General features: G+C 44.2%; 1 protein-coding gene across 7 annotated transcripts in view; it reads left to right on the forward strand.

Moving 5' to 3' along the window:
* LOC137533006 (uncharacterized) overlaps nt 1-21,685 on the forward strand; it is a 63,412-nt gene extending 41,727 nt beyond the window's left edge. For 3 of the 7 annotated variants that reach the window (XM_068254128.1, XM_068254130.1, XM_068254129.1), the window contains exons 2-3: nt 6,836-6,948; nt 15,737-21,394. In XM_068254128.1, coding sequence (XP_068110229.1) covers nt 17,271-19,529 — 2,259 coding nt within the window. In that variant the 5' untranslated portion in view covers nt 6,836-6,948; nt 15,737-17,270 and the 3' untranslated portion in view covers nt 19,530-21,394. Of the gene's footprint in view, nt 1-6,835; nt 6,949-13,979; nt 14,585-15,736; nt 21,395-21,417 lie in introns of those variants that run through there. The other 4 variants (XR_011024106.1, XR_011024107.1, XM_068254131.1 and 1 more) reach the window with 4 other exon arrangements.
* Nucleotides 21,686-22,113: the final 428 nt, after the last annotated feature.

A 22,113-nucleotide genomic window follows, 5' to 3' on the forward strand; every position in this document is an offset into this window, starting at 1 on the left:
TCTGCTGATTTTTATTATACGGGATGAAAATCTGTGCCGATTGATGATTTAGCAGATTTTGGGCCAATATCAGTCGAATGTATTGTAGGCCACCGGACCAGGAGTTGGTGACCCCTGCTCTATAGGGAACATCTTATCTGCATGCTTGTTCAGGCTCTGTGGCTAAAGGCGGCCATACATCTGCCGATTTTATTATATGGGATGAAAATCTGTGCCGCACCAAGCATGCCCGATTGCTGATTTGGCAGATTTTGGGCTAATATCAGTCGAATGTATTGATAAGACATGCTGGGAAATCTCAGGCTGACATGGCTGATCATGTGCTTGGTGGTAATAGCATGTCATATCGGGACGACGACGACAGAACCCCTGGTCGCTGTCCCTCCAAATGTAAATGTGTCTCCCGTGCATTAAAATACTTTACCCGTCCACTGTCACTGCTAGATTCCCGGTATATAGCATTTGGAGCCACATGCGGCATGTGCTACACGCCGATTCCCAAAAGATGTCACACTGAATTCGATCGGGGATCGGCCTGCAGTGTATGGAGAGTGTATCAGAGAGAGATCTGTCTCTAAAGGTGCGTACACACATGCGACTATAGTCGTTTGTAACGATCGTTCCCCGATCTTTACCAACGACGATCGTTACAAAAAACGAACCAACGACTATTAAGGCAAACGACGAACGAGGCAAATCGCTACAAAACAAAGTTCTGTCTTGGCGGATTTTTACCACCGACGATCGTTAGCAAAAGTGGTACATCGTTGGAAACGATCGTTCGTACCAGGCTGGACATGCGTACTTCACTTTTTCTCCAAGGAACTTTACAATTTTATGCGCAGGCGCATTAGGTGCTTTTACGTGGTATAACGTTCGTTCTAACGATGTGATCGTTACACACTTTATAGAACTAACTTTACTTCGGTCGTTCTTTCGTCAATTAAAAGTTCGTTCGTCGTCCTCAACGAACGATCGTTGTCGCATGTGTGTACGTAGCATTAGTCGATCTATCAATACATCGCAGACCATCAGCAGGACAGCCATGCAATATGCATTGTTTAAAAGACAGCAAGCAATGGGCAGCGCTCACAGGCTGCAAGTGAAGTGAAAGCTCCAGAGATATGCCCAGCCCCTTGGGGCTAAATACACACCTTGAATACAAATCCGATGCAAATTATGTGCTAACACTAATCTAAATTCTAAAATTTGAATGCAAGCTGACACCCCAGGAGGCAGCTAGCCTGAAGTATACTTACATTTTGTACAGCAGAAGGAAATGGCAGCGCTTCCAAACAGACGCTGCACCTGAATTGACTACCTGCACAAGTATGCAGAGCTTGAATAACGGGCAGATTACACACCTTGCATTTAAAACAGGTACAGTGAAGCCCCCTGCGTTAGCTTCAGCATAAGTTGTGCACAAATTATCCCTAATAGACTCTCCTACGGCGGTGACGTGCCCCCACAGGAGAGAAACTAACCACTAATCTAGCAGTGAAACATGTCAAAAAGTGAAGCATGTTCAAACAGTGAAAATTGTCCAAAAAAAAAAAAGCTCTGCATACTTGTGCAGGTAGTCAATTAGGGTGCAGCGTCTGTTTGGAAGCGATGCCATTTCCTTCTGCTGTACAACATGCATTGTTTAAAAGGAAATTAATATCCCTCTCATTTCAGATGTCTTTTAAGGTGCAACAATAGCTTAACCCTCTGGGCCATACAATTATATCGCCCAGGAGGGGGCGCAGCACTATTTTTTAAAATTTTTTATTTTTTAAATCCATGTAGCGAGCCCTGGGCTCGCTACATGATAGCCGCAGCGCAGCGGCATTCCCCCACCCACTCCGATCGCCTTCGGCGATCAGAGTAAGCAGGAAATCCCGTTCAGAACGGGATTTCCTGCTGGGCTTCCCCGGTCGCCATGGCGACGGGGCGGGATGACGTCACGGACGTCATGGACGTCGTGACGTCAGAAAGAGTTCCGATCCACCCCTCAGCGCTGCCTGCAAATCGGCCCACCAGGGCCTGAGAACTCCTCCTGCGCGACATACCCCGAGCTCTGCTCAGGATTATCGCCCAGGAGGTTAACCAGGCCACAGAATGGGACCACCAGGTGGTGAAGCATGTTGCATGGTTTCAGCAGGTGTGTAAGAATACAGCGCAGGTGCTTCCAGTGGGTGGGTAAGTATAAATCGCAGGTGCTTACATTTGGTTAGATCAATCTACAGCATGTAGTTAGTGTGTGAATTAGTTTGCAGCATGTGTATTTACAGCACAGGGATATGTGTACAATACATGTGGTTACAGTGTGCTGGTAAATGTACAGTGCAAACGTTTACCATGGCTGTGGAGTCGGAGTCATTTTTGGGTACATGTAGTCGTGAAAAAATGCACCGACTCCTAATAAATGTAAAATATAAAGAAAAAGGACGAAAATCTGTTCGCAGATGTTCTTATAATCGTTGGTAAATTGTCAGTGATTAAACAAGTTCTGTAAAATGGACCACGTGCTTTAAAGATCCAGAGGACAACAAGGTACTTGCCTTTTTTAATGTAAACCTGTAAAGAAAAAGTCTCTAGGGGGTACTTACCTTGGGAGGGGGAAGCCTCTGGATTCTAAACAGGCTTCCCCCGTCCTGCTCAGCATCCCCAATCCAGCGTTGGCACCCCACAATGGCCTCAATTCTGGTAGCTATGTGAGGTAAATATTTTTTTTTGTAGGTAAAATACCTCCTTTTTTGTTTTTCTTTGCAATTCTAAAATATTTTTCTCAATTTCTGAACATGAGGTAAAACATGAGGTAAACGCAGCGGTAAGCATGCAGTAAATAAATAGTAGTCTTGTCTTCCATAAGTTCCAGATTTTTTTTTTTTTTTTTTTTTTTTTAGGGGGAAGGTGTATTTGATTATGTAGCAACCTATGAAAAGTATATTTATAGGCATCCCCTATAAAAAAAATCCAGTAAATATTTTGGAGTTTTATTTCTAGTATTCTTTTCTATTACACAGCCTGAATAGGAACAACACTAAGGCCCAGTGCACACCGAGCGGTTTTTGAGCGATCCGCCGGCCGCATCCGCCTATAAAAACGCTTGTCTAATGTATTGCAATGGGATGGTGCACACCGGCGGTTTGCGGTTTTTGCCAAGCGCGTTTGCGGATTTCGGAAGCGTTTCGTCCTCAATGTAAAGTATAGGAAAAACGCAAACCGCTCTGAAAAACGCTACTTCAGAGCGGTTTGCCAGGCATTTTTGTTACAGTAGCTGTTCAGTAACAGCTTTTACTGTAACAATATGTGTAATCTGCTACACAAAAACGCACCCAAAACCGCTAGGTATGTTTAGAAAACCTCTCTAAACATACCTAGAATCGCTCTGAAATCAGCTCCCAAAACCGCTAGCGTATTGCGGATCTGCTAGCGGTTTTGGTGTGCACTGGGCCTTAAACAGCAATAGGAACCCCACTAAAAACTGCAAAATGCATACAAATTGACTTTACCTCCAGGTACAGGCAGGTCTTAAACTGATTGGTAACTCATGTGCTGAAATGCCCCCTAATTTCCATGAGAATAGCTATTTTCTGTAACATTAATGCAGATTAACTCACGAATTACCTCATAATATACCGCAGTAGGTAAAACATGACTAAAACCTACCAGAATTGCTAAATGTCATTACCTCATGAGGTAAATTACCTCACATGAGGTAATTTGTTTGATAACCCTACCCGAATTTAGGCCAAACTGTCAAGACCTATAACAAGCCTGTGACACGACTTGCACAAGCGCATTGGCGTCTTTTCCCGCCGGAGCCCGACTGGTCTGCTCTACGATGCAGGTGCAGACATCTGGCGTCTGTAGAGCAGACCTGATCAGGCTCGGTCGTTTCTGCTGGAGGTCGAACGGAACTCCTCAAGTGCGCGTGAGCAAGGCGCGTCACAGGCTTGTTATTGGTTTTGAGCTCGTGCGTCGGCGGATTTTCGTGGGGTGCCAGCACTTGGATGGGGGGGGGGGGGGGGTGCTGCGGACAAGGGAAGCCTCTTTAGGATACTGAGGTATCCTCCTTGCATTTTTTTCACTACAGGTTTACTTTAAAGTTAATAACTATGGCAGCCTTCATATCTGACTCACTACAGAATCATTGTAAAGGGGCCCATACACTTACACGATTTACTGCCGATATACAGCAGATTCGATCACTGTGATCGAAACTGCTGTGAAATCGTTGCACAAACGCTGACAGAACGATCGATTTCTGTCCGAAATCGATCATTCCCATCGATCTGTCCACGCGGAAGATTTCGCTCGATCGTCGGCTGGTCGGGAGTGCGTCGATAGCGGCGTTCGAATGTCTGACGACCCACGCTAGCGGCAATATATAATGTATAAATACATTACCTGTTCTGCCGGCGCTTGTCCTCGCCGTCCCTTCTCCGCTTTGGGCTCCGGCTAGCTTAACTTCCTGTCGGGGGAAGTTTAAATAGTAGAGCGCCCTCTACTGTTTAAACTTCCCCGACAGGAAGTAAAGTGAAGCTGGAGCCCAGAGCGGAGAAGAGACAGCGGAGACCGGGGGACTCGTGCCCGCCGGACCAGGTAATGTATGCATGGGGGGGGGGGGGCAGCGGCAGCTCCACAGATTGTGAATCGGTTTCCTAGTGAAATCTATTCAAAATCTGTTTGCAGTGTGGGCAGCCAATAGATCCCTCTTTGATCAGATTTGATCACAGAGGGATCTATCTGCTGGTCGATCTGGTGGCAATCGACCAGTGTATGGCAGCCTTAAGAAACTTTTCCTTTGGTAAGATTGGACAGGATTGCACAATCAGTTATGTGGTGTATGGCCAGCTTAAAAGATTACCAGCCTGGCAACTGGAAAAATGTACATAAAAGGGATTAAAGACGTCAGTCTCCATACTCTTCCTATTTAGGTGCCCTTTAAGACAACTGTAACGAGAGGGGTATGGAGGCTGCCATATTTATTTCCTTTTAAATAATACCAGTTGCCTGGTTATTCTGCTGATCCTTTGCCTCTAATACGTTAAGCTATAGACTCTGAACAAGCGTGCAGCAGGTGTTTATGATATTATTGTCAGATCTAACAAGATTAAAGCGGACCCAAACCAAACATTTTTTTAATTCAAAATATTTCGTTGCACCACTCTGACACATACAAATATAAATAAACACTCCTTCAAGCCTATGAGCATTTCAGTGCATGCTTTTCACCCTCCTCTTTTCATAACTAGAGTTATACAGGTGGCAGCCATTAGCAATTCCTCCTTTGCTGGACACCATCTACTCCACCAGTTTGCCGGATTTGCCGGCAATATGAAAGGAAGGGAGGGGTTTCTCCAATAAATGTAAAATATTTGATATTTGTCATCACGCAGCTGAAAAAAGGCTGCTATTTATTATAATTTAGAAAATAGATTTTATTTCTGAAATCTTGTATTTTTAGTTTGGGTCCACTTTAAGTACATGCTTGTTTCTCATGTTATTCAAACACTACTACAGCCAAATAGATCAACAGGTCTGCCAGGCAACTGGTATTGTTTAAAATGAAATAAATATGGCGTCCTCCATATTCTTTTCACTTCAGTTGTCCTTTAAAAACCTAGGAACAGCGTCTCTAACTTAGGGTGACAAAACTGTACAGGAGTAGTGCAGTACCGTGTAACACCATGGGCTGTCAGTATAGCCTAAATATAAAATAAAATCAACGGGTAAAAAGCAGAGTAGCATACGAACAACTTGAGAAGGTGTATGGCTCATGATTTATGACGTGAAGTGGATAACCTGATAGAAATTCATTTTAGACTTCCCTTTTTTTTATTGCTCTTTAATATATTTTATTAGAGCATTTTGCTTAACCTCCTTAGCGGTAACCCCGTGTGTGACACGGGGTAAGCCGCCGGAGGGTGCCGCTCAAGCCCTGCTGGGCCGATTTTCATGATTTTTTTTTTTTTGCTGGACGCAGCTAGCACTTTGCTAGCTGCGCCAGCACCCCGATCGCCGCCGCCGCGCGCCCTATCGCCGCTATCCGGTGTGCTGCCTGGCACTGATTGGCCAGGCAGCGACAAGGGGTGGATCGGGTCTCGGCCGCTGCCTGGCACTGATTGGCCAGGCAGCGACAAGGGGTGGATCGGGTCTCCCAATGACGTCCCGACGTCGCTGACGTCATCCCGCCCCGTCGCCATGGCGACGGGGGAAGCCCTCCAGGAAATCCCGTTCTTTGAACGGGATTTCCTGATCGCCTATCGCCGGAGGCGATCGGCGGGGCTGGGGGGATGCCGCTGAGCAGCGGCTATCATGTAGCGAGCCCTGGGCGATCGGGTATTTCCGCCTATTCAGACCCAACGGCGATCGGGTATTTCCGCCTATTTCGTAGCCGAGAGCCGCCCACAGCGCCTGCGCAGGAGCCGAGACGGTACATATTTACATCGCCGCTGTTCGGAGGGCTGCAGCGAGACCCCCGAGGGACGGAGGACGGCGTGGGAAGCCTCATTAGGACCCAGAGGCTTCCCCCTCCCGAGGTGAGTACCCCCCAGGGGAACTTTTTGATGTTACAGGTTTTCTTTTCAGATTTTACAAAATGCATTACATGTACATATTATTTCATATACAGTGTGGGTGGACATACAGTCTTTATTAATGGTATGGATGTAAGGATTGTGTTCAGCTCCTCAGGGTATGCAACACGACTGTGGGCTCTCAGTCACGTTCCTGATATGACTCTGTTTGCCTCATAGAATATGAATGGACACCTTAAAGTCTGTAAAATTGGTCACATTTTGGAAAATGCTGCAATAACCACATTTATGTATTTCTATATTTAAAGCACACCTGAGCCGGCTTAAACGCCTCAAGGCCACTGCTGCTGACGAGGATCCTCTGACAATTCATGGCAATGCTCCTCGTGAACGAGTGCACCCACACTGTGCGAGTATGCAGGTAAGCGTAGTACATGGAGCAGCGTACATATAAAATTGTCACAACTCTGGGTGGCACATTTAATTTGTGCACAGGCCGGCAGCTGAATGACCGTTTTTTGTTTTTTTTTAATTTGTGCTCCGGCAATCATTGGCTCCCAAATTATTTATTTACTGAGCACGACTATAGCCATAATTCTCATTACGGCCTATGGTGGCACCCAAACAATGGGCACATCGCTGCGCCAAAATGAATGGAGCATGCCCTCTCCCAATAGCCTCACTTCTAATATGTGTATAAAATCTTTCATGCAAAATGTTGTCACAAACCTCAGTGTGGCTCTCGAGCGTTCTATGTGACTTGGGAGTGGTACAGAGGTTTGTGACAACTCAGCACACATGGCTGCAGTGAAGGTGATGCCAAACCCAATCCAGTGCCTGGGCAGGCAAAATGCTCCTCTGCGCTACTTTCCATGTGGGGAGGGGGAGTCTGGGGTGTTATGACAGCTGCACTGTTGAGGTGGAGAGGCAGGGCAGTCATATTACTAGTCATAGAGAGCGCTCCGATGGTGCATTACCACAAATATATGTTTTAAGCACACAACAATATATGCACTTACAATATATAAAATAATACTGCGCCTTGCATAGCCCGTCAGTTGGTCGCCTCAGTACATTCCAGCCTGGCCAGGGCTGGAGGTGTGGATGGAATCACACAGGAGCGTCCTTCTGCGGGGAGCGGTGCGCAGTGACTGCTGTCTGACGTCACTACCGGTTTCGGCGTAAGTCCACGCCTTCCTCAGGTGACGTTACGCTCAGACAGACCTCTATACATAGTTTCCCTCATGTGGCAACTGTTACCACGGGGCGGGACTAAAATTGAATAAACTTTATTGTAACAAGTTAAAAAGCTGACAACCTCCGCTATAATACGATCTATTGTCAGTTTCCGTATGGATACGGTTTTTGTCATTTAAAAGGCAGACAACCTCCGCAATTATGCGGAATACTGCCCGATGTCGTACGAATACGGCTAAAAAGGCTAACCACCTTCGCAATTTTTGCCATATAAAAAGAAAGGGGCTGGCAACCTCCGCAATTATGCTGAATACTGCCAGATGCCGCACAGATGCGGCCAATTTAAAAGGATGACAACCTCCGCAACTGCACAAAATACTGACAGATGCCGCATAGAAAAGGCTCTGCCATTTGGGAGGCTGACAACCTCCGCAAACACACGGGATACTGCTAAATAAAAGAGCTGACCACCTCCGATGTTATGCGGACTGTTATCAGATTCCGTATAGGTATTAATAAAAAATAGAGAATAAAAATTAAAAATGAAAATAAGAATTGCTAGCATCAACAGAAATTAATAAAATTAAAGCTATTATTCTTATATATCTTGTTGGCCCAATCTCTAACCTCTATGTTTATTCAGCCGGTTTATTACCTTTTACATGGCTATATACGCCTCGAGGTCCAGCTTCACCAAATCTAAGAATGAGACCTTACTGCAGTCAATCATTTGTGTGCAGGAAAACTTGAGGGCTAAAATCAGTCCAGCCACATATGGATGAACTGGAGAGATACACTAGACTTGATCTAGACTGATTCTCACACTAAGAGTTAGTTGGGACCATAAATCTAAAAAGGGTCATTGTACATATAAAAAAACACGTTCAGAACCTTTTTGTCCAACTAGTTGTGCCATTGCCATACTAATACATAACGCTCATTTGGCACTGGGAATAGTATTCTTTGGATCTGACTAATTACCATTTAAAAAAGAGATTAAGGCTACATGGTGGTTAGATGAATAATTGAGCTATATAAACATTCTAAAATTTCTAAAAAAAGTGTGCCTAGACTGTCTGATATTTGGTCTAAAATGTTCTATCAATTTTGTACCCCTAAATGAAGGCCTTCAATAAATAGTGGATCAGACCTTACTGCAGCCAAAACTCTATTATTCCCAATAAAGAACGTGTCTTAGAGGATCATTTGTTCGATGGCCTTTGGGATGTCAGATATCATCAAATACGAAATAAGTATGCCCATTTCTTCTCTCAGCGTGTTCATAATATCATCTGTACCCATAGTTCATAAGCCAACCTCTATCTTCACTTTTTTCATAACGATCCCAAATTGGTCAATAAAATGGACTTTTTACGGCCAAACTGCTTTGGGGGGGGAGGGGGGTTTGTTTCTAAGTTATAAAGCTTAGGACCTCCAAGTCTTCATTTAGACCTCTGGGAGTTAATGTGTTAAGACGGTAGATCCAATAAACTTCCCTTTCACACAATCTTTTGTATCTTAGACCTGTGGGAAGTGAATCTACTATGTGTTCTAAACCAGTGATGGTTAAAGTTTCAGGGTCACTTTGATGACATTGTTGAAAGTGACGTGGTACACTATGTTTGTCAGATTTGGCCAAGATGTTACATTTGTGCTCCCCCAGCCTGGTTCTTAGTTCAGGGGTAGTCCTACCTACATATCGTTTGTTGCAACCGCATTGTAACATGTATATGATAAATTTTGTTGCACAATTGGTAAATTGCTTCAAAGGTATCGGAGGCCCATCTTGATTTGGGATGCTTTTGAGTCTGTGTTGCATGAATTGGCAACAACCACATCTATTTGATCCGCATCTAAAGTTTCCTGTTATGTTACTTCTCAACCAGGTGGTGGGTTCTTGTCTGTCTACTTTGCTTGGTGCGATTACGTCTGACCATCCGTTTAAATCTAATCTTGTACTATACACCAGGTACATTGATGATGTCTTGTTGATCTGGGAAGGGACAGAAGAGAGATTCCGGGACTTTGTGACTTATTGTAACAACAATAATTTTGGGCTGGAGTTCACTCATGTGATTCATAAAACAGAATTAGTATTTTTAGATCTTGAACTCTTTGTGGATAGAGAGCAGAGGATACAAACTAGGACACATTTTAAGCCCACGGCGGGCAATTCGTATCTTCATGCAGATAGCTGCCACCATCCAGGATGGAAAAATAACATCCCGAGGAGTCAATTCTGCAGATTGAGAAGGAATTGCTCCCAAGATTCGGACTATCAAAAACAATCAAATATCCTGAGAACAAAATTTAAAGAAAAAGGTTATAGAGACGATCATATTGAAAAAGCAATACTGGAATACCAAAATAAAAAAGATGAAGCACCTGATCCTAACAGTATAAGTAAGGACAATGACTGTATAGGAAATATAAATAGAAACAAAAATAAAGATAATGATACTAATAAAGCCACAAACCACAAGAGTGGCCCTACTTTTATTACAAAATATACCCAAAAGTCAAGAGAGATCCAAAGTATCATCAAAAGGAATTGGCCCATTCTTTTACAGGACCCTATAATGAAAAATCTGTTACCAGAGAAGCCTAATATTATCCACAAGAAGGGAAAATCGTTAAAAAATGTAATCGCACCAAGCAAAGTAGACAGACAAGAACCCACCACCTGGTTGAGAAGTAACATAACAGGAAACTTTAGATGCGGATCAAATAGATGTGGTTGTTGCCAATTCATGCAACACAGACTCAAAAGCATCCCAAATCAAGATGGGCCTCCGATACCTTTGAAGCAATTTACCAATTGTGCAACAAAATTTATCATATACATGTTACAATGCGGTTGCAACAAACGATATGTAGGTAGGACTACCCCTGAACTAAGAACCAGGCTGGGGGAGCACAAATGTAACATCTTGGCCAAATCTGACAAACATAGTGTACCACGTCACTTTCAACAATGTCATCAAAGTGACCCTGAAACTTTAACCATCACTGGTTTAGAACACATAGTAGATTCTCTTCCCACAGGTCTAAGATACAAAAGATTGTGTGAAAGGGAAGTTTATTGGATCTACCGTCTTAACACATTAACTCCCAGAGGTCTAAATGAAGACTTGGAGGTCCTAAGCTTTATAACTTAGAAACAAACCCCCCTCCCCCCCCCCTCCTCATTTCCTTCCCCCAATTCCAATCCCTTGCCGGCATCTATCCAACCCCCCCCCCCCCCTTTCTTTTTTCCCCTCAGTACCTCATTACATTTGAGGTAATATCAGTATTAATAACAAGTGTCAGCAAGTAAGGCCTTACTGGTAATGACAATTTTATTATCCCTCTTTAGTCGTTGCCGTTGACAAAAGGGTCAGTAGTCACACCTGACAGGTATATATGGAGCCTGAGTAATGAGCAGGCCTGAAGCAGTTTGGCCGTAAAAAGTCCATTTTATTGACCAATTTGGGATCGTTATGAAAAAAGTGAAGATAGAGGTTGGCTTATGAACTATGGGTACAGATGATATTATGAACACGCTGAGAGAAGAAATGGGCATACTTATTTCGTATTTGATGATATCTGACATCCCAAAGGCCATCGAACCAATGATCCTCTAAGACACGTTCTTTATTGGGAATAATAGAGTTTTGGCTGCAGTAAGGTCTGATCCACTATTTATTGAAGGCCTTCATTTAGGGGTACAAAATTGATAGAACATTTTAGACCAAATATCAGACAGTCTAGGCACACTTTTTTAGAAATTTTAGAATGTTTATATAGCTCAATTATTCATCTAACCACCATGTAGCCTTAATCTCTTTTTTAAATGGTAATTAGTTAGATCCAAAGAATACTATTCCCAGTGCCAAATGAGCGTTATGTATTAGTATGGCAATGGCACAACTAGTTGGACAAAAAGGTTCTGAACGTGTTTTTTTATATGTACAATGACCCTTTTTAGATTTATGGTCCCAACTAACTCTTAGGGCTCGTTTCCACTAGGGCGAATCCGCATGCGGGCACTGCATGCGGATTCGCATAGCTAATGTTAGTGGATGGGGCTGTTTCCACCTTTGCGGCGTGCGGGAGCGATTTGGCAGCGGGCCAAATCTGCACGGCGGGACCCACAGTTTTCGTCTGCGTCGGGAATCCGTGCGAATCGCCGCTAATGTATTTAATAGTAAAAACGCATGCGTTTGGTACATGCGTTTTTACCCGCGATTTCGCGTGCGATTTCGCACCCTTCCCAATGTAATTTAGTCCTGGCAGTGTCATGGTTAATTTCGCATGGCACCCTGCCATGCGAAATCGCACGCGAAATCGCGGGTAAAACGCATGCGGAAACGCACCCGCATGCGTTTTTACAAGCGTCGGAATGCCGGCGAAATCGCGTCGCACTAGTGGAAACGGGCCCTTAGTGTGAGAATCAGTCTAGATCAAGTCTAGTGTATCTCTCCAGTTCATCCATATGTGGCTGGACTGATTTTAGCCCTCAAGTTTTCCTGCACACAAATGATTGACTGCAGTAAGGTCTCATTCTTAGATTTGGTGAAGCTGGACCTCGAGGCGTATATAGCCATGTAAAAGGTAATAAACCTGCTGAATAAACATAGAGGTTAGAGATTGGGCCAACAAGATATATAAGAATAATAGCTTTAATTTTATTAATTTCTGTTGATGCTAGCAATTCTTATTTTCATTTTTAATTTTTATTCTCTATTTTTTATTAATACCTATACGGAATCTGATAACAGTCTGCATAACATCGGAGGTGGTCAGCTCTTTTATTTAGCAGTATCCCGTGTGTTTGCGGAGGTTGTCAGCCTCCCAAATGGCAGAGCCGTTTCTATGCGGCATCTGTCAGTATTTTGTGCAGTTGCGGAGGTTGTCATCCTTTTAAATTGGCCGCATCTGTGCGGCATCTGGCAGTATTCAGCATAATTGCGGAGGTTGCCAGCCCCTTTCTTTTTATATGGCAAAAATTGCGAAGGTGGTTAGCCTTTTTAGCCGTATTCGTACGACATCGGGCAGTATTCCGCATAATTGCGGAGGTTGTCTGCCTTTTAAATGACAAAAAACGTATCCATACGGAAACTGACAATAGCCCGTATTATAGCGGAGGTTGTCAGCTTTTTAACTTGTTACAATAAAGTTTATTCAATTTTAGTCCCGCCCCGTGGTAACAGTTGCCACATGAGGGAAACTATGTATAGAGGTCTGTCTGAGCGTAACGTCACCTGAGGAAGGCGTGGACTTACGCCGAAACCGGTAGTGATGTCAGACAGCAGTCACTGCGCACCGCTCCCCGCAGAAGGACGCTCCTGTGTGATTCCATCCACACCTCCAGCCCTGGCCAGTCTGGAATGTACTGAGGCGACCAACTGACGGGCTATGCAAGGCGCAGTATTATTTTATATATTGTAAGTGCATATATTGTTGTGTGCTTAAAACATATATTTGTGGTAATGCACCATCGGAGCGCTCTGTCTCCCCTTACCCTTCTGTTTTTACCAGTGACTGGCCCCATCCAGCACAAGAGAGCTGCACCGAGGGTACATTTAAAGGGCCAATACTGTACTGTTGAGCGCAAGTGTAAAAAAACTTTTGCTTGTGATATTACTGGTCATGCATGTTAAAGGATCAATGGCCCATAAGCAATTACTTTTCTCTCTTAGATCATTTTCATATTGTCTTTAAAACAACCTTTAGACATTTTGGAATTGTAAAAGTATCTAAAAGTCGCTGAAAAAGTACTATCAAAATTATTTTCTGTATTTTCTTGCTTGCTGGTGGTTTAAAAAGCATTATATGACAAGGTGCGAAAATATCACCTAGGAGAAAACTCGGGAGAAAAAGTAGATTGCATAAGGCCTAATATCACAAAAAAAATTAAAATACCTGTGTACACATACCTATAAGAAGTACATTTCTCATAGAGAAAAATGCACCATAAATTACTTTTTCGTCCAACCCTCCAGGACAGTGACATTGAGATTTGGGCTCCGCCCCCCAGAAACAGGAAACACCCAGCGTGAGCTCTATAAATCTGTTCCCAGGTATCCACACCTCAGTTGTGTGTTTCCTTCCCTGGGAACATGAGCTCTGTAAAGGGAGCTAGCTGGTCAGCAGCCTGGGAGTGCTGAGGCTGGTAATAGTTCCCTGAGGGAGCCTGCTTCACTACCCTGGAGGGTTGGAATATTGTTGCAGCAGAAAGCTCCTTACCTGCTTAAACAGGTTTTTCCCCTCTAGCAGCCACCTGAGCGGCTGTGCGTGCTAGAGGGAGGACAACGCGGAGCAGCCCTGACGGAGGTCCTGGACGCAGCGGTGGGGGAATATCGGCTCTGCACGGAGGAAGGATGGCTTTGCCCCCAGTCTAGCGGTACTTCCGCCGACGAGTGACTTCACTTCCGCATTTTGCGCGGCTGCAAAACAGCGTTGTGTGCGTTCCTTGTGGCACTTAGCGTTTGGCCTTTGCCGAGGATGGACGCACGAAAACTTCAGGATCAGGTAAGCCGGCGGAGATCTTGTGGGGAGCCGCGTTTGATCACGGTCTGACTGGTCGCCGCACTGGTCTGAGGTTTGATTATGCTGCTCAGATGTATTTAGTCAGCATATGAATGACAGTGGCTAGATCAAGGATATTTGCTGAAGCTGTCTTTTTGTGGTGGCACATTGTTGTTTAAAACCAGTTAAACATGGATAACTGCACTGATCTTAAGTTTAATTAATAGATCAGAAAAAGCATGTTAGACTACTTGGTGATTTGATTACTTAAATGGAGCAAGATGTTTGTTACCAGTTTAAGTATTGTAAAAGTCCTGATAGTTCAGAAAAGCATTTGTTCACATGTGACTGATTGGTTTGGTGCAGCTCAATGCATAAGTAATTGTTGCATAGCTACCTGAATGAATGTTAACTACGTGGTGCATTCATTGTGGGGAGTGAGCTGGTTACTGGGTCAGCTGCATATAATGTTGGATGTTTTCCTTCTAAGTTTGCAGGAGGGATTTATTGGTGCAGTATCACCAAATATATTAATTTAAAAAAAAAAAAAAAAAAAAATTTTTTTTCCTCTCTCTCTCCCCTGCAATACTTTTTAGCAGCTGTATGCATCTACATTCTGTCTAGATGAGCTACACTTGAGTTGATATGCATCCTAAATTATCTGTCTGATTGCTGTACTAAAGCAGGCCATACACTGGCTCGATTCACGGCCGTTTCGACAGCAGATCCGATCCTGGGATCGGATCTGCTGCCAATCGCTTGCGCTAAACGCACCCGCCGATCCGATTCCCTCCCGAAATCGGATCGGACCGTCGATCGCGCCGTGCGGGAAATTACCCTCGATCGCCCGGCGGTAGGAGCGCGTCGCTTGCGGCGTACGATTCGGGCCCGATCCGAGCATGTATACATTACCTGAAGCTGGCTCCGGGGTCCTCTTCTCCTCGCTGCACCGCATTTCCGCATGTCCCAGTGTACGCTTATACTTCCTGTGTCACTCCGGTGACCAGGAAGTTGAAATAGAGGGCGCTCTATTTGAACTTCCTGGTCACGGAGTAACACAGGAAGCGCCGGGATGGAGCAAGAACAGCGGTGCGGTGCAGTGCGGAGAAGATGCCCGGGAGCCAGCCTCAGGTAATGTATACGGGGGGGGGGGGGACAGGCGGCAGGAGCAGCTGAACAGATTGTGATCGGTTTCAGGCTGAAATCGATTCACAATCTGTTTGCAGTAAAGGCAGCCATACGATCCCTATCTGATCAGATTCGATCAGATAGGGATCTGTCAGCTGGTCGATCTAATGGCACATCGACCAGTGTATGGCCACCTTTAAGCTTATTTTACAGATAATGATATTCCTTTTTTTGGTAAACAGCTCACTATATACACAGAGTATATATGAATAAACATCACATCTGTTCAGGAGAGGATTTATGTGATTAATTACAGGCTTTAATGAATTATAGTAATTAATCTCATGGTATTATTCTCTTCATATGTTTTTCAGGAGACTTCGGACTTATCCGATAGCTCTAACAGGTCCAGGAGTTGCCTTGTCTGTAAGGTTGTTTTGCCAACTAGCTGGACAAAAGCATCTTGCCAAGGATGTATTACAAAGTTAATTAATGAAGAGAATACTGCCTCCTGCAAAGAGTTTGACTACCATGAGGCATGAAATGGTAGAGACATTTAGAGCATTCAGGGAAAATCTGCCTACAGGGTCAGCTCCTGTGGTACCTCCTGTGGCAGTTATTCCCAAGGAGAATCCTAAGCCAAGAAAAGCTCTTGTAAAAACTACAAGACGTTTAATTTCTTCAGATGAAGAAGAAGAGGAAATACAGGATGTTCTTCCTGGAGGACAGGTTAACAGGGATTTATCACAGGATGATATGTCAGATCAAAGTGATACGGATGAGAAACTTGTGTTTTCAAGATTCAGATTTCCGGTGGAAGAGACTGATGAATTAGTGCGGGCTATTCACACTACCTTGAATATTAATCAGACCACTCCCGCTCCTGTGTCCATACATGATAAATTATATTCTGGTATGGATCCCACACCACATTTAAATTTTCCTGTACATCCCTCAACAAAAAACCTAATTAATACGCAATGGAAATACCCAGAGAAAAAACTTTTTATTTCCAGAGGGTTTAGAAAGCGATTCCCCTTTTCAGAAGAAGATGCAAAACTATGGGAAGGTTGTCCCAAGTTAGACGCAGCGTTCAGTCTAATGAATAGGGAGAATGAACTTGCTTTTGAGGATTTGGGTTTCCTTAAAGACCCAGCAGACAAGAAAATTGATTTGTCACTTAAAAAAGCTTATACAGCAGCAGTAACTAACTTTAAGCCTGCTGCAGCCACCACCTGTGTCTCTAGGACCACTTTATTATGGATAGAGAGGGTGGAAGAATTAGTCAAAACTGATGCTCCTAAAAAGGACATTTTAGAAGCTCTGAGTGTTGTTAAGAAATCTAATAATTATGTTACTGATGCTTCAACAGAGTCACTAAGAGTTACAGCAAAGACAACAGCACTAGTTAATAATGCCCGCAGAAATCTGTGGCTCAAGACATGGGACGGTAGGCAATCGTCCAAGGCATGTAATCTACCCTTTACGGGGGATCTGTTATTTGGCCCTCAGCTCCAAGAAGTCTTGGAGAAGACGGCAAGCAGGAAATTATCATTTCCGAAGAAAAAGAAATTCAAGCCGAATAGGCCCTTTTTTCGCCGCAATAACCAGGCGAGAGATAAAGGGGTCCAAAAAAGGACTTGGCCAATTAATAAGGAAGGGCCTAGGAGGACTCCGCTGCATAAGCCAGCGGAGCCCCAAAGCAAGCACCAGTGACGCCAGGCTGAAAGTAGGGGGCAGGTTATCTCGCTTTTATCCAGAGTGGAGAAAGATAACCTCGAATCAATTCATTTTAGACCTAATAAAAGACGGGTACAAGATAAGATTCATAAAAAAGCCCCCGGTGAGATTTGTAAAGACTTTAATGCCGAAAGACAGAGAAGCCAGGATGGCATTACAGGAATTACTATGAGACATGATGGACAGAAATGTCATAAAAGAGGTACCACCTCAGGAAAGAAACCGAGGGTTCTATTCTCGAATTTTTCTGATCAAAAAGCCAACCGGAAAATTCAGAATGATTCTGAACTTAAAACCACTAAACCCCTTTATTGTATACGAAAAGTTCAGAATGGAAACTGTGTATACGATGAGGAACTTACTGAATGCAGACGTGTTTATGGTGAACATAGATCTGACAGACGCTTATTGGCACATCCCAATCAGAAGGGAGTCTCAAAAGTACCTAAGATTCAGTGTACAAGGAGACGGTGGAGTGCTGCATTATCAATTCTCGTGCCTTCCTTTCGGAATATCTTCAGCACCAAGAGTGTTTACGAAAGTAATGGCAGAGGTGGTAGGAAATCTTCATCTCCAGAACATTATAATAATCCCTTATCTGGACGACCTATTAGTTCTAGCAGACAATGCGGTACTGCTTCAAAGAGATCTGAAGAGGGTGTTAGGTCAGTTAGAAACCCTGGGTTGGTTAGTAAATTACCAAAAGTCACATCTGGATCCATCCCAGGTGATCAAATTTTTGGGGTTCATAATAAATTCACCCCTTCAAAGACTGTTCTTGCCAAAGGACAAGGTGACAAAAGTGCAGTCGACAATAGTCAGCCTTCTAGAGGCAGACGCCATCTCAGTACGGCAGTGCATGAGTATAGTGGGTCTTCTAACCTCAACAGCACCAGCAGTAGATTGGGCAATGGCTCACGTAAGAGTTCTCCAGAACTGGCTACTGGAAAACTGGAACAGAAATCAGGGCGATTTAGAAAGCGTGTTATCAATACCAACCTGGGTAAAGTAATCACTGCCGTGGTGGATGGATATAAAAAATCTTCAGTTAGGAAGACTATGGCGGTCTCCTCCAACAAAGATTATAACAACAGACGCAAGTTTGATGGGTTGGGGAGCCCATGTGGACGGACTATACCTGCAAGGGTCATGGACAGACCCAGTAAGGGGAGAGTCATCCAACTTCAGAGAAATGAAGGCAGTTCATATGGCCCTATTACAAGCATCAGAGTGTCTAAAGGGGCATCATCTTCAGGTTCGTTCAGACAACATAACAGTAGTAGCCTATCTGAACAAACAAGGAGGGACAAGGTCCAGAAAACTCCTAGAAGTGTCACTGAAGATCTTAGATTGGGCAGAGCTGAATCTGCTATCGTTAACAGCAGTCCATCTGAAAGGGACATTAAATCGAATGGCCGACCTTCTAAGCAGACAAAGACTGTCAAATTCCGAGCTGAGGCTCAACCCGGAAGTATTCAGAATGATAACGGCCAGATGGGGGTGGCCCGAAATAGACCTTTTTGCCAATCAGACGAACTCTCAGTGCAGAAGGTTTTTCTCTCTAGATCCGAAAGGAGCATGTGCAATAGATGCGTTGGCCCAAGATTGGATCTTCAGCAAAGCATATGCCTTTCCACCAATCCCCTTGATTCCTCTTGTATTACAGAAGTTGAAACTGTCCAGAATGACTCTGATATTAATAGCACCAGATTGGCCAAAACGATCATGGTACCCGTTGTTACTAAAAATGCTGAAAAAAGATCCTTTACTCCTCCCTCAGGAGGAATTACTTTTAGATCAAGAGGAACACAGATGGGTACATGTTCCAAATCTGCATCTAAAAGCGTGGTTTCTGAAAGGGATGTTCTGAAGTCCAAGGGCCTGTCAGACAGAGTGATCAAGACGGTTCTGAATAGCAGAAAGAAAGTAACCAGATCGATCTATTCTAAGTATTGGAAGACTTTTTTAGACTGGAAAAAGAGAAATAAAGTTAAAGACAATAAATTACCGACAATTCTTGAGTTCCTGCAAGATGGTATTGAGAGGGGTTTGGCCTTAAGTACAATTAAGGTACAAGTAGCAGCAATTTCTGTTTTCGTTGATAAGAAATTAGCCTTAGATCCCCTGGTGATCAGATTTATGAAATCAGTAGAAAGATTAAGGCCAATAGTTAAGAAATCATGTCCTAGGTGGGACCTATCTTTAGTTCTCAATGTACTTATGGAAGAGCCATTCGAACCTCTAGAAGAAATTTCGTTAAGGAATCTTACAATTAAAACCATATTCTTAGTAGCGATTACCTCTGCAAAAAGAGTAAGCGAATTAGAGGCACTAAGCAGTGATGAACAATTCTGTTCTATATTTGAAGACCGAGTGATATTGAAGACGGTAACTGATTTTTTTACCAAAAGTATCATCAGTGTCTAATAGGGGGCAAGAGATAATATTGCCTACCTTCTGCAATAAAGCAGTTCATCCAAAAGAGAAGCAGTGGCACAAGCTGGATGTAAGGAGGTGCTTACTAATATACTTAAAAAGAGTGAAGCAACTCAGGAAAACAGACAGGTTATTTGTTAATTTCACTGGAAATAAAGTGGGAGAAAAAATGACCAAAGCTTCGATAGCAAGATGGCTCAAGGTTTGTATTGAGGAAGCTTACAAATTGAGGCAGTTGGAGTCACCTAAAGAGATCACAGCACACTCTACTAGAGCTATGGCAACCTCCTGGGCCTATAGAGCTGGGGCATCGGCATCGGAGATCTGCCGGGCAGCAACATGGAGGAGTGTCAACACGTTCGTCAGACATTACCGTCTAGATCTGATGACAGCAGGAGAACAGTCCTTCGGGAGGAAAGTTCTACAGGCTGTGGTCCCGCCCTAAGGTGGGTGATTCCTTGTTTATCATCTCAATGTCACTGTCCTGGAGGGTTGGACGAAAAAAACAGGATTACGACCTGGTAATTCTATACTAGCTATACTGGGGCACTATACTAAGGGCACTATACTAGCTATACTGGGGCGCTACCTACCCATACTGGGCGCTATACTACCCATACTGGGGCACTATACTACCCATACTGGGGCACTATACTACCCATACTGGGGCACTATACTGCCCATACTGGGGCACTATACTACCCATACTGGGGCACTATACTACCCATACTGGGGCACTATACTACCCATACTGGGGCACTATACTACCCATACTAGGGCACTATACTACCCGTACTGGGGCACTACCTACCCATACTGGGGCACTATACTAGCTATACTGGGGCACTATACTAGCTATACTGGGGCACTACACTAGCTATACTGGGGCACTATACTAGCTATACTGGGCACTTTACTAGCTATACTGGGGCACTACTTACCCATACTGGGCACTATACTAGCTATACTGGCCACTATACTAGCTATACTGCGGCGCTACCTACCCATACTAGCTATACCGGGCACTATACTAGCTATACCGGGCACTATACTAGCTATACCGGGCACTATACTAGCTATACCGGGCACTATACTATACTAGCTATACCGGGCACTATACTAGCTATTCCGGCCACTATACTAGCTATACTGGGGCGCTACCTACCCATACTGGGCACTATACTGGCCACTATACTGGGGCGCTATACTGGGGTAACTAAACTCCGTATACTGGGGCAACTATGCTAGCTATGCCGCCACACCCCAGCCCTCAAACCCCCCTCCCCCCCCTTAACCCGCTGCGCACGACACTGTCCAATAGGACACCACCCCCAAATGCATACGCGTATTTTAAATTTTACACATTTTTGTGATTGTGGTGCTTTAAGGTGGGAGATTTGCTGACTAACCTTCTTTGCCTTATTGTTTTAATGCAGAATAAGGGTTCAGATTTCTCTGCTTTAACCTCCTTGCCGGTTATCCTGAGCTCAGCTCGGGGTAACCTGCGCAGGATGATTTTTCAGGCCCCGCTGGGCCAATTTGCATAATTTTTTTCCCTACACGCAGCTAGCACTTTGCTAGCTGCGTGCAGTACGCGATCGCCGACGCTACCCGCCGTGAGCCCTGGGCTCGCTACATGATTTGAAAACAAAAAAAAAAGTGCTGCGCTGCCTCCTTGCCGGCGGGAATTAGACCGGCAAGGAGGTTAATACACACCTGAGATCCTCCCAAATGAGACAAGCAGAGCTAGAAAATTACGGGCATTAATATGAAGATTTTAGTCCTGTGTTCTTGAGGGCTCGATTCCTATCCTGTTGCCAATCTCTGTTTGGGTACCTGTTGCTGATCTCTTCTTCTCTGACTACCTTTTCTGTTGCAGATCCTCAGCTTGTCTGACCTGCTCAGTTGTAAGATCCTCTGCAAGTGGTCAGCATGCTGGCACAAAATTCTTTATTCATTAAATATAATAAAATGCTGTTATGTTTCAAGATAAGCAACAAGTTCAGGTTAACAGATGAAAAAGAAAAAACACCTTGACTGGAATTTCAAGACTGGACATATGTATGACATCATCATATCACAATGAAGACAAAGCAGTCATTCAACAATCGCCTTTTATTGAACATGTACTATCAGAGTATAATAAAACTGGGCAGAAAAATAAGCATTGCTTTGTGAATGTCTTCAATATCATCTTATTATTATTATTATTACAACAACAACATACTTAAAGGGAACCTTAACTGAATGGGGGGTAAAGAGTTTCACTTACCTGGGGCTATTACCAGCCCCCTGCAGCAGTCCTGTGCCATCGGAGCCGCTCTGGAATCCTCCGGTCCCCCGCTGTCATTTAGTTTCGTTTTTGACGACTCACCAGTCGGCCGCCCGCCATGCGTATTATTGGATGCATTCCCTACTGCAACTAGCGCTGTTGCGGTGAGGAATGCGGCAACGCGTATCTTTGTAAGCGTTGCGGTCCGCAACAGCGCTAATTGCAGTAGGGAATGCGTCCAATAATACGCATGGCGGGCGGCCGACTTGTGAGTCGTCAAAAACGAAACTAAATGACAGCGGG

Source organism: Hyperolius riggenbachi, chromosome 9 (genome assembly GCF_040937935.1).
Source record: "Hyperolius riggenbachi isolate aHypRig1 chromosome 9, aHypRig1.pri, whole genome shotgun sequence".
Lineage (NCBI taxonomy): Eukaryota > Metazoa > Chordata > Amphibia > Anura > Hyperoliidae > Hyperolius > Hyperolius riggenbachi.